At 40.5% G+C, this 12,480-nt stretch overlaps 1 protein-coding gene across 2 annotated transcripts; it reads right to left on the reverse strand.

Moving 5' to 3' along the window:
• Positions 1-1,000: 1,000 nt before the first annotated feature.
• NANOG (Nanog homeobox) lies at positions 1,001-7,034 on the reverse strand. Of its 2 annotated transcripts, none has more exons than XM_023741533.1 (4): positions 6,528-7,034; positions 4,062-4,330; positions 2,845-2,934; positions 1,001-2,651 (listed from the first exon to the last, which is right to left on the reverse strand). In XM_023741533.1, the coding sequence occupies exons 1-4, from the start codon at positions 6,670-6,672 to the stop codon at positions 2,322-2,324; spliced, it is 834 nt and encodes a 277-aa protein (XP_023597301.1). In that variant the 5' UTR covers positions 6,673-7,034; the 3' UTR covers positions 1,001-2,321. The 2 variants fall into 2 exon arrangements, with proteins under 2 accessions (XP_023597301.1, XP_004387335.1); XM_004387278.2 differs by having other exon boundaries at positions 1,001-2,702.
• Between the last annotated feature and the right edge of the window lie 5,446 nt (positions 7,035-12,480).

The following is a 12,480-nucleotide window of genomic DNA, read 5'->3' on the forward strand; positions in this document are numbered from 1 at the left end:
CAGTCACCATCCTCGGTTCCTATAACCACACCATAAATGGGGAAGGCTGGTGCCCCAGAGACAGGACACATGACCTGTCTCATCTCTACTTGCACTGAATCGTTAAGTGTATTCGCCTACCACATCTTGTTCCCCTCGTTTTGCGCCAAGTCTTATAATTAATTTATTATGGTTCAAACATCTGAGCTTTTCTGTTCTTGAAAGATTGCCTTGTAGTATATTTGGAGGTAATGAGACTCTATTTTCCAGGCGCTTAACTTTTAAAATTCTCCAGGACTTTCTTCTTGGACCACAGTTTAACCGTAATGCCTTAAGCAGGGAGACTCACCACCAGCTGCTACTTCTTTTGAGTCAGGTTTCACTTCTACCTCACACCAAGCAACCTATTCAAATGCCTAAGTTTTGGTATCCTTAGTCGAACTAACTTCCTGTGCCAGAAGCTTTTGTCTGCCCCAATTAGCTTCTTTATTTAACAAATTCCCTTTATCTCCAGGCTTGAGGCAAAAGCTGACAGGGCCCCAGGTGGCAAGCAATACTTACTGATGTCCTCCCCCTCATTTCCCTGCCTGTCTGGCAGTTGTCGGCCTTTACCTTTGGGTTCACAATCATGGATGTGTTTTTCCCCCTGTAGATGCCAGGTTTTTCTGCATAGTAGGATTATTCAGAGCAGAATTAACCTTGTCCTTACCCCAAGAACTAGGTGCTTGAAATTTACTTTTTGAGCTTTACATCCATGTTGTGATATTCAGAAGACCCAGACAAGTTCAATACGGTGCTCCTTCTTTCCTCAAGTACAAACTGAAATGGAAATGCAAACTAAAACCCAAGAAAAAGTGAATTTTCAAATCAACGATCATAAAATAGCTGAAATGTAATATACTAAGTAACACCCACTCCCTATTTGGAGAACTAAAAAAAGTAAGGTCTAAGGGAAATGTGGAAAGATGGAGAGGCTGGCAGGTGAATTTATGATCACTTTCTTTTCACGTAGGAGTCCTGGTGGCACAATGGTTAAAGTGCTCAGCTGCTAATCCACCGGTTCAAGCCACCAGCTGCTCTGTGGCAAGAAGATGGGACAGTGGCTTCCTTGGAGACCCTATGAGGCAGTTCTACTCTGTCTTACAGGGTCACTACGAGTCAACTCGACAGCAGTGGATTTTTTTGGTCTTTTCACCTTATCTCCTTCTATTATGTATATTCTTAGTGATCCTGTGACCAAAAAAAGGGGTAAACTGACAAGCCTTAAATTGGGTTAGCACCTAGGAAAAGACTTTAATTTTGCATTTAGGAAAAGACTTTTTAGCCTTTTTCCAGCCTCAACTTTATGGCGACTTACACGGTGATTTTTGCTCGAATATTTACTAGCTTTATTCTAAAAAAGTATCTTGTACCTTTTTAGGTATTAACTATATATCTGAAGTTTCTGGAACATAAAGACCCTGTAGGACAGAGTAGAACTGCCCCATAGGGTTTCCTAGGCTGTAATGTTTTACAGGAGCAGATCCCCAGATCCTGAGGAGTTGCTGGTGGGTTCAAACCAACCTTACCAGCCTTTTCTGTTAGTGGGCGAGCACTTAACCATTGTATTACCAGGGGTCGCTCTAGTACTACACAGCAATTAAAAAGAATGAGATCTAAATTTAGGAAACGATATCTATGAAATATTCCTAAATAGAAGAAAATTGCAGAGCAATATGCCCCTACATCAAACAAAGTAATGAAGACCCGTGTTTAGTGGAATTTTTCCTCATTGAACCTCTGGGTAAAATTAGGGCAGAAGACAGCTAAAGGTAAAATGGATATTACTTTATTTGCTTGTACTAATATTTATAAATCAACCAGCCATACTGGTACTATTATTACCGTAATGCAGCAAAATACAAAACATCTTTCTACAAATATTCAAAAAATGAACAAGTTAGGGGTTATAGTAAAACAGAGCAGAAGGGTGGAGGAAATCAATGAAGCTCCTATGACTTAACCCTTCACCTTAAGCCTCCCAATCCTATAAAATACAAATAATCCTCCACCACATCTTTGTACTTTTAGTTTGAATTCTTGAGGCTAGATCCTAAAGATATCCGAGGTAGTATGGTATCTAGTTATCTATAGTCAGAAACATCTTTTATCATATTGTCCAGGTAGCTATTATTGAAACCTATTTGATTAAATGTCTATTATACCCCTCCCAAATCTATACAATAGGCACAATGAAAACCAGGATATCATGGCAGAGAGATAAACCTCTAAAAACAAGAAGTCCTACAAGAAAGAAGGAATGCAGTCACCGCCCAGATTGACATTGAGTTATATACCCATCTTCACGCATCTTCAGGCTGTATGTTCATGGAGTAATTTAGGAATAAATCTATGGTTTGTGAGGTCTCCAGATCACTGGCAGAATTTTGCTGGAATTGGATCTGCGGCAGCAGGAAGTCCTCTCCACAGTTTTGGAACTGATTGTTCCAGGGTGATTGGCTATTCCAGGATTGGGTGCACCAAGCCTGGCTGTTCCAGGAATGGTTGCTCCAAGCCTGGCTGTTCCAGGAATGGTTGTTCCACGACTGGCTGTTCCAGGTCTGGTTGCTCCAAGTTGAGTTGTTCCAGGTCTGATTGTTCCACATTGGGAGGTTTCCAGAAGGAAAGCATCCCTGGTGATAGGAAGAGTAGAGGTCCAGGAACTCTGTAGGTACTGAGACCTTCTGAAAGAGAATGGTAGATTAACTGAAAGGGTAACAAGGAATATCAGTCAGAATTATCTGTGGTTGAGGTTTTATGTTTCAGGGAGAGACAAAACTAAAAGTCCACTGAAAGAAAACAGCAGAAAAATAAGTTTCCTGTTACCTGAATCGCACCACTGCTATTCTTTGACCAGTTGGTATTTTTCTGCCACCTCTTACATTTCATTCTCTGGTTCTGGAACCAGGTCTTAACCTGTAGGAAAAAGGTGAGAGAGAAATGTAAGATACTAGAAATGCAGATGTGCTTGGGAGAAAGAATGTTGTTTTCTATTTTCCCTGCCAGGTTAAAAAAAAAAAAAAAAAAAGCAAACAAAAAACTACCTTAAAGCTCAGGAACAAAATTTGAATTTCTGAATCATTTTTAAAAATCCTGAGCCAGTGTTCTAAGAATACATATCCAAACCCCTGAAGTCAGTTAGCTGCTTTTTGTTTAATCAAAACACACTGCATCTCTACTTACCAATTAGTTCACATTGAGATTTCTGATCTCCCTTTTTTACAGAGCTTACTTATACATTAGTCACAGCCTCCCCCGCCCCGCCCCACCATACAAGCTTATTTATATTTAATGATAATGGTAGCGTTTCAATTCAGGGATCATGAAATATAACACTAGGACAATGACTATAAAATATCAAGTTACATTCCAAAACATATCAAACTAAACTTTCCAGATGGCTTATTGACTATGAGTTAAGAAAATGAGACCACAGAAGGGCCAGAAAACATAAGTATCTTGGAATAAGGAAGAACTTTATAAGTATGGCACCAAAAGACAAACTAAAATATTTTACTGAAGAAAAGCCTTCTGGACTTCAATAAACCGTTATAAAATAAAAATGATACACAATTGACATAGAGATGAGGAGCTTTTAAATCCATTTTAAAAAGTGAACATGGAATAGAAAATAAAGAGTAAAGAGGATTAAAGCAATTGACAGGAAAAAAATGGCCAATAAAACATATGAAAAATGACCTATCTCATTAGTGATCAAATACACAAAGACTAAAAACAAAAGAAGCAATTTTTATTTTAATGAGAACCAGTGTTGGTCAGGGACTTGCTTGTCTGAAGTTGGAGTAGTCCTTCTTTGACTAAGGGAAAAATGGGAAACATTTGCACAATCTTCGTTTGGGAGGTGGTTAAATAATTATGACATTCTTACAACAGAATATGTAATGAAAGGAAGAGGGGGTCAAGAAACCAAAAGATCCCATTTTCATATTTAAATTATTTTGGGGGGGGTGCATCCACAAAGGTGTTTTCGAACTTAATCTGCTAATCATTTTTATTTTATTGCAAGAATAAAGCAAACTTACCTGTTTGTAGCTAAGGTTCAGGACTTCGGAAAGTTCTTGCATCTGCTGGAGGCTGAGGTATTTCTGTTTCTGAAATCTGTCTTTGAGTATGCACAGCTGGGTCTGCGAGAACACAGTTCTGACCTTCTGTTTCTTGCCCTGGCCCTTACCTTCCTTCTTCACTGTGCTCTTCTCTATAGAAGCAGAAGCAGGCGATTTTATTTTGGGACTGGTGGAAGAATCAGGGCTATCCTGAATAAGCTGATCCATGGAGGAAGGAAGAGGAGAGACTGTTGGGAGCAAATAAAATGACAACTTTTCTCTAAAACTTTTTTTTCCAAATATTAAAATATTCTATTTGCAAACATTGTTTTCAGTTCACTTTTTGAATCCTCCCAAGTCTCAAAGCTAGGTAAGCATTAAGTAACATCTTAATTCTTAACCAACAATTATTGAGCACTTTGCTAACCTCTTGTACACATAATAATCCAAGAAATGATAATTGATGATTGATTTTAACATACAATGGAACAAGCTCAGAGAGGTTTTTAACAATGTGACCAACATCATACATTGCTGGGAAGCAGAGAGGAACTCAAACCTCAAGCAACTACGCTTTGGCAACCACCTCTAACTGCACTGATACCAGAATGGTGATCACCCAACTAATGTCTGCCTTGTCTCTCCATAAATAACAACTTCTTGTTTGTAACCTTACTCAGCACCACCTATATAATTTTTTAACTAACTACATGATCAGACTCCGGGTACCCTATGCAGTCACCAATTTACTGCCAGGTTATTTCTAAATACCAGGACTAGCAGATGTGAATGAATTGATAGGCATCCATCTCAATCCAGACTTTGCGTTTACAAGCTGTGACTTCATCTCCCGAATAATTCCACCCTCACAGGGTTTCTTCATGGGTTAAAACGAGGTAACAGATAAAAAATGCCTAACACGGGACCTGACAATAATTAATTTAGTAACTAAAAATGAAGTTTACTTCTGTCTATATTACCTAGAAATTACAACCTAGAAAACTCTGTGGGATAGTTCTGCTCTGTCCTATAGAGTAGCTAGGAGTGGAAATCGACCTGATGGCATATAACAACAGCATACAAAACTTGTGCTTGCTTGCTCAGAAGGCTCTGCCCACTGTTCGTTCCCAAGCTCGTCCTCTTACAACCCAGCACCCTATTTCTCCAGTGTTTGAAATTATAAAAACAAGGATGTCAACACAAAGTTTAGAAAAGCGGGATCGTATCAAAACCCAACACTCAAATATAGCAGTTATTTTGCTCACTTATTCTTTCTCCATAACTTATTTTTACGGTTATAACAAATGTAACTTTGTAAAGTAGTTTATGTCATGTTAAAAATGGCATTCTTGGATGAAAGGGGTTTACTTTTTTATTTTCATAAATTTTGACAACTACATTTCCAGTAAAGTGGTAGCAGCTTTAAAGTATCCCAAGTATTCCTCAGTTACCATTTAGAAGGATTTGTAATATGGATTTTGAAGCCAAACTGTAGTTCAAATCCCAACTCTAGCCACTTTGTTTGATGATCAGCAGATTAAACTTTCTGGAATTATCTTTACCGTAAAATGAGGCAAACACTTCTCTGAGTTTTATGAGAATTGGGCATGGTACCTAGAACATAGCAGATACCCCAGCTCAGAGGTGCCCAATATTATCCACACACCCAAAGGCTGGGAGCAAAGCCAACTGGTACAGTCCTTATTTTAATTACAGTAAAATGCTTCAAGGTGAGATTTATGGAATTAGCCGTGCCATTGCTGGCGCTCTGTGAGTAAAAACAAATAAAACAAAAATGTGATGCTCACTCCCAATCCGTGTTCTGTCTTCTGGCCAATTAACAGTAACACTTACTGACAACTGTGTGCCCAACACTACGATGTTAAGATTTAGGCACCAGCTCATTTAATTATTACAATAACACATTTGTATTCCCACAGTACCTAAGCTTGTAGGTTCTCAATAACTAGCAAGAGTACACACAGTTTAACTGCTGAGAGTTCTCTTGTCTCTCAGTCCTAATTCACACCTGGGACATAGTTAAAACGGCACGAGCCACCAAGTTACAATTCAAAGAGAGTGTTAAGAGGTTTAATAGATAACGATACCTTCTTATATTCCAAACGTAAACCCACAGCCATCGAGCCCATTCCGACTCATAGTGACCCCATAGGACAGAGTAGAACTGCTCCACAGGGTTTCCAAGGCTATAAATCTTTACGGAAGCAAACGACCACATCTTTTTCCCAAGGAGTGGCTGGTGGGTTTGAACTGCCGACCTTCTGGTTAGCAGCGAAGCGCTTTAATCACTGCGCCACCAGGCCTCCTCTGCTTATATTAATGGGCTAGAATTTCTCAAGAGGCATGTGGATGACCCTCAATCCTCTTTCCTTCCTTCTCGTTATCTTAAGGAAGTTAGACTTCCAAGGATTAAATTTTTCTTACCAGTCTCTGAGTAGAGTGCCTCAGCAGAGGACATTTGCAAGGATGTGTAATTTTCTTCAGCCCCCAAAATTGTAGATATTGGTGAAGAGTCCCTAGAATCGCATGCTTCAGGCAGGCTTTGGGGAGAAGCTAGATCCACACTCATGTTGTCGAGTAGAAGAACAAAACAAACAAAAAACCAAAAGACCTAGACTGTGAAAGTCCAACTCAGACTTAAAGGCTTTTTGAGTGGAAAATACGAAGATCTCCAGATAGAAAAGTATTAAAAAGTTGGGATGAAGGGAATTGCCCCAAGAGCCAACAGGGACCAGCCTAATCCAACAAAAGTGAAGAGTTTGGAGTCTGTGGATGTATAAATCAAGCCTAGTATATAACGAAGTCCTTAGACTGGCCCCTCCTGGTGGCCCTCATTCCTCCACACACCCTGGCGAATTCCCAGTTAATCCTGTCTGCCAGTCTCATCAAGGCCATTGTAATGCAAAAGTTCCTGAAAGTAGAGCTGCAGGGTAACCCAGACTGGGTGGGGAAGGAACTAGAAACCTGGGGCCAAATAACAGGCAGACAAAATAACCAAAAATCAAACCAACCCCACACTGCCCTCAAGTCGATTTTGACTCTTAGCGACAATATAGACAGAGTAGAGCTGCCTCATAGGGTTTCTTAGGCTGCAAATCTTTATGGAAGCAGAAGGCCACATCTTTCTCTCGCAGAGCGGCGGTGGGTTCCAACCGCTGACCTTTTGGTTAGCAGCTGAGCACTTTAACCACTGGACCACCAGGGCTCCTCGTCAGACAAACTCAGCAATTAAATACTTCAGGTTCACCATGTTTCCACCTGTTAAATCAAACATGCAGCTCCAATTCCTGAGGCTACCTTGGATATTGAAACTCCCACTAGGGTAATTAACTTCTGGAAGTGAGACCCTTCCAAAAACCAAATCCAGTGTTTTCGAGTCTATTCCGACTTGTAGTGACCCCACAGGACAGAGTAGAACTGCCCCCACAGGGTTTCCAAGGCTGTAATCTTTATGCGGAGCCCTGGTGGCACAGTGGTTAAGAGCTTAACAGGTTAATCTTTATGGAAGCAGACTGCCACATCTTTCTCCCACAGAGCAAGTGGTGGGTTCAAATCACTGACCTTTGGTTAGCAGTCTAGTACTTTAACACTATGTGACCTTATAGGACAGAGTAGAACTGCCCCATAGGGTTTCCAAGGAGTGACTGGTGGATTCTAACCACCAACCTTTTGGTTAGCAGCCAAGCTCTTAACCACTGTGCCACCAGGGCTTTTTATACTCAAGATACAGGATAGAATCTTGGCACAGACACTTATTAGGTCTGTTTACTCATTTGTAACTAGGGTTGAGAGTAACTACCTCAGTGTATTCTTGCAAGAATTAAAGAAGATAAGGTGCTAAATACACATAATAGTTGACACATCAGTGACCTACACACAGTGGCTGCTAATAGAAATCCTATTAGGATCCTGTGCCTATGACCGCCAAGTTGGAAATGACTTTTTGTTGTGATTTTTAATTTAATCCATTGAGCAAGCTGAAAGAATGAAAGCATCATCTTCTTACTCCATCTGAGATATTACTGGATGTTGTTATTAGGTGCCATCAAGTCGTTTTCAACTCATAGTGACCCCACGTGACAGTGCAGAACTGCCCTATATGTTCCCTACGCTGTAATCTTTACAGAAGAAGATCACCAAGTCTTTTCTCCCAAGGAGCTACTGGGTGGATTCGAACCACCAACTTTCAGTTGGCAGCCAGCCTAGAGCTTAACCGTTTGTGCCACCAGGGCCCCTTTTTATTGACTACTAAACCAACCCAATTGAAAGGAGGGTGCTAAAAAATATCCTCTAAGCCAATGATATTCTTGTAAATCGAGTTGCCAAAGTATTTGAAATAGTTCTTTTTTGGCCCTTTGTCTTTCCCAGTCAGTCATTGTTTGGCTTTTTCCTCTGATTTTTCCTTAATCAGCTTTTCCTCCTCAGGTCTGGCCTTCTGCCATGTCTTCCAACCCTACCTCGCACTCAAGACTTCTCCCTCCTCAATTGTTTTTTTGGTTTGTCTTCCAAAGGAACGGAGTTTTTAGAGTTGAGTTCCAACACTTACATAGTAATGGACAACACAAAGAGTCTACAGGTTTCAATCTTCCTGTTCATTCCCAAACGCATCATTCAAGGAAACTAAGATTTCTTTGCCATTCACAATCTCCCACACTTAGCAAATCCCAATTATATATTTTTCTAAGACACATCCTGAAACTAATCTTCCCATTCACTCTGTGACTTGGGTCTCCACGGACAGCCGCTAGCTTTGCTTCCACATGAACGGATTTTTGTTTACAATGCAAAGATTCGAACTTGAGAGTGTAGGAGGATATTGCCAAGTTCAAAGCTGGGGAACAATATTCTGCATAACCTTTTCTTTGTCTTCTCAAACCATAATTCTGCAGGAGGAACAGGGGCGTCAGGGAGAGGGTGAATGAAATTCGATTCAATGTGCTTCAAGCAGATAGTCTCAGTCTCATTAGAAGTAGGATGTGATTTCTTTAAAAAAGGGAAAAATCTGACTCCCTACCTCTCAGCCAGTACAGTGTGGAGAATGGAGCAGTCAGGGCAGTCAAACACCTGAGTTTGCCTGCTGCTCTCTAAACTGCTGGTACAGGGAAGCTTTGTTCTTTCCTACCAGGGGGTCTTTGCATGAAAGCCTGGATGGATTCACCCCATCCCCCCACCCTGTCCCACTGAATCTAGGGTGAGAACCACTGGTGTGACAGACCAAAGGAAGGGAAGGGGGCTGGTAGCTAGAAGGCAGACTTACTACATTCTTCGCCTTGGAAAGCCATTTGAATAAGGTTGAGAATGCTTTGGAAGCCGTAGGAGACTTTGGATTTTGGGGGCTAGGCTGTGCAGGTGGAGGAGGGGTGGGCTGGGTTGTAATGCGCTAGAGTCCAGAACTGCAAATGTAAAACTGATTTGGTGAAATCCTGATTTTAGATTTTATTCTCCTGAAAGGATTGCCTGGGAAGGAAAAAAAAAAGCTATTAGAAATGAAAAATATTTTACAGATAAGATTTATTCCTTATTTATAGATAAGAAATGTGCATTAGGCCATAAAATCTGTTAACACAGGCTTCCTAAATCAGAACTTAGAGCTCTTTCCATCAGATTTTTTTCATTGATTTGTCAAGGTAGAGGGAAGGTGACAATCATCAAGAGTATCAGTGTAGAATTCACTTCTCAGTTCTCAGGCATGGTATATACATCAAATTGAAGTGGAGTTATTCCATTTAGTATTGATTTGTCATTGATTTCACTCCTTACTCCATTGTTCACTTGGATTTACTTGCATATATCCAAGCTGATAGTCATTCATTTATTTTCTTTTTATTTAATGCTCATATAAGTTTCTGCTTTTATTTCTCGCTTCTTTACATTGTTTCACTGTACCAAATAAACACATAAGTAGCTGCTTCTTACTGAGTTATCAGGATATGTATATATATGTGTGCGTGTGTATATATATATGTGTTTTCTTAACCGATTTAACATTCGTAAGTAACTATTTATTTATTGCTTATTCAACTAGTAGTTAATGAGTGCCTATCATGTGCCTAAGAGTAAATTAAATTAAACTCCGTTCCTGCTTTTGAGGAGCTAACAGTTTAGTAGACAATATATAAAAACAATTATAATGTCATGTGATAAGTATTAAAAAAACCAATAACAGGGAGGTATGTACTGGATGCTAAGGGAGTACAGACCATGGGAGGTGGGGTAAGGGAGGGGGAGTCAGAGACGACTTCCTGGAGGATCTTAAACTGAACTGAGATGGAAAAATGTAATGAGAATAACCAAAAAAAAAAAAAAATCGAACCCGTTGCCGTCGAGTTGATTCCAACTCATAGCAACCCCATAAGACGGAGTAGAACTGCCCCATAGGATTTCCAAGGAGCAGTTGGTGGCTTCAAACTGCTGACCTTTTGGTTGGCAGCTGAGCTCTTAACCACTGCACCACCAGGGCTCCATGTGATGAGAACAAGGGAAGGGAATTCCAGAAAAAGAAAAACCAGTTGCTGTGGATTCCAACTCATGGTGACTCCATGTGTGTCAGTATAGAACCATGCTCCATAGAGTTTTCAATGGCTGATTTTCAGAAGTAGATTGCCAGGCCTTTCTTCTGAGGTGCTTCTGGGTGGATTTGAATCTCCCACCTTTCAGGTTAGCAGTGCAGTGCATTAACTGTACCATCCAGGGAAGAGCCCTGGTGGCGCAGTGGTTAAATGCTGGGCTGGTAACTGACAGGTCAACGGTTCCAATCCATCAGCCACTCTGAAGGAGAAAGATGTGGTCATTTGCTTCTGTAAAGGTTACAGCCTTGGAAACCGTATGGGGCAGTTCTACTCTATCCTACAGGATTGCTATAAGTTGGAATTGACTCAGGGGGAGTGGGGACCACCCAGAGACTCCCAAGACAAAGAACAGTTTGGCCAAAGGCCAGCGCCAAGGCATGAAAGAACATGATGGGTTCCAATACTGTCATTTAACATGACTCAAAGGCTGGGTGCCCGTGAGGGAATTGTGGATAACGACAACAGCAACTGATACATAGTGAGCCCTTACTATGCATCAGACACTGTCTTATTCATTTTTGTAGCCACTTTAATTAGCATCTAAATAAGTGCCTGAAAAATAGTAGATGTTCAGTAATTGTGATTTTAATAAATAAATACAGATGGAGATGTCAAATAGATCATTGAAAATTAGGATCTAGAGATTTGAGAGGTAGTGAAGTGACCATGGATAGTAAAAAGACTATATGCTTTGCGTTTAAATCTTCTCTGAAGAGTTTACACTCTCGTGGTGTTCCTCCTACCATTCTGGTGATTCTTAGTCTCCTTTGCTAGTTCTTCCTCATCCCCCATATATATGAGAGACTGATTATACATGTGAACAAGGGTCAAACCATATGTAAAAACAGAACTCTGTTCCACAGTCTGCAGCAACCAGCCCAGGAAGCCAACCTACAACCTCTGTAGCAATCAGCCCAACCACCAAGACTTGATTAATAACTAAATTTTGTCCTTGCTTCCAATATAGGACCAACCAGAGAAAGCCAAATATGCTTCCCTAAACAATCACATAGGATCACATAGGGTAAATCACATAGGATGCCCTGTTTCTACTCAGCGCACCTCCAGCTTCCCCATACTAACAAAGTCCAATAAGGGCGTACTTGAAGCTTCTCCTTTTTTCTGCTATAAAGCTTACAGCCTGCCTTTGGAAATCCCTGGGTGGTGCCAACAGTTAACACACTTGGCTGCTAACTGAAAGATTGGAGCTTCCAGCCCATCCAGAGGCACCTTGGAAGAAAGACCTGGCAATCTAATTCCAAAAAGTCAGCCATTAAAAATTCTGTGGAGCACAGTTCTATTCTTGATGCACATGGGATTGCCATGAATCAGAATCACCTTGAAGACAACTGGGTTTTTTTTTTTTGCCTGCCTTTGGGGCTCCACCAAATACAAGTGATGGTGACTGATTTCCTTGTTATAGCAGTCCCTGAATAAATAGCCTTTGTTTGTTCTCATTTGGGTTATCTTCATTTATTTCCACATTATCTAAATGTTAAAATGTTCCAAGGCTTAATTTTCAAACCTCTTTTCTATCTACACTTACTGCCTTTGTGAACTCATCCTGTCTTCTGATTTTAAATACCATCTGTATGCTTTTGACTCTCAGATGTTTATCATTATCCCAGGCCTATTTCCAAAACTCAAGTTTCATATATCCAACTGCCTACTTAACATCTCCACTTGGATGTCTAATAGGCATCTCAAAACTGGTATTTTCAAGCCAAACTCCCAATATTCCTTCCTAGACAAGCTTCTCCCATAGTCTCCTCCATCTCAGATCAAACAAAAACGCCAAACCCATTGCC

Source organism: Trichechus manatus, unplaced genomic scaffold (genome assembly GCF_000243295.1).
Source record: "Trichechus manatus latirostris isolate Lorelei unplaced genomic scaffold, TriManLat1.0 scaffold00182, whole genome shotgun sequence".
Lineage (NCBI taxonomy): Eukaryota > Metazoa > Chordata > Mammalia > Sirenia > Trichechidae > Trichechus > Trichechus manatus.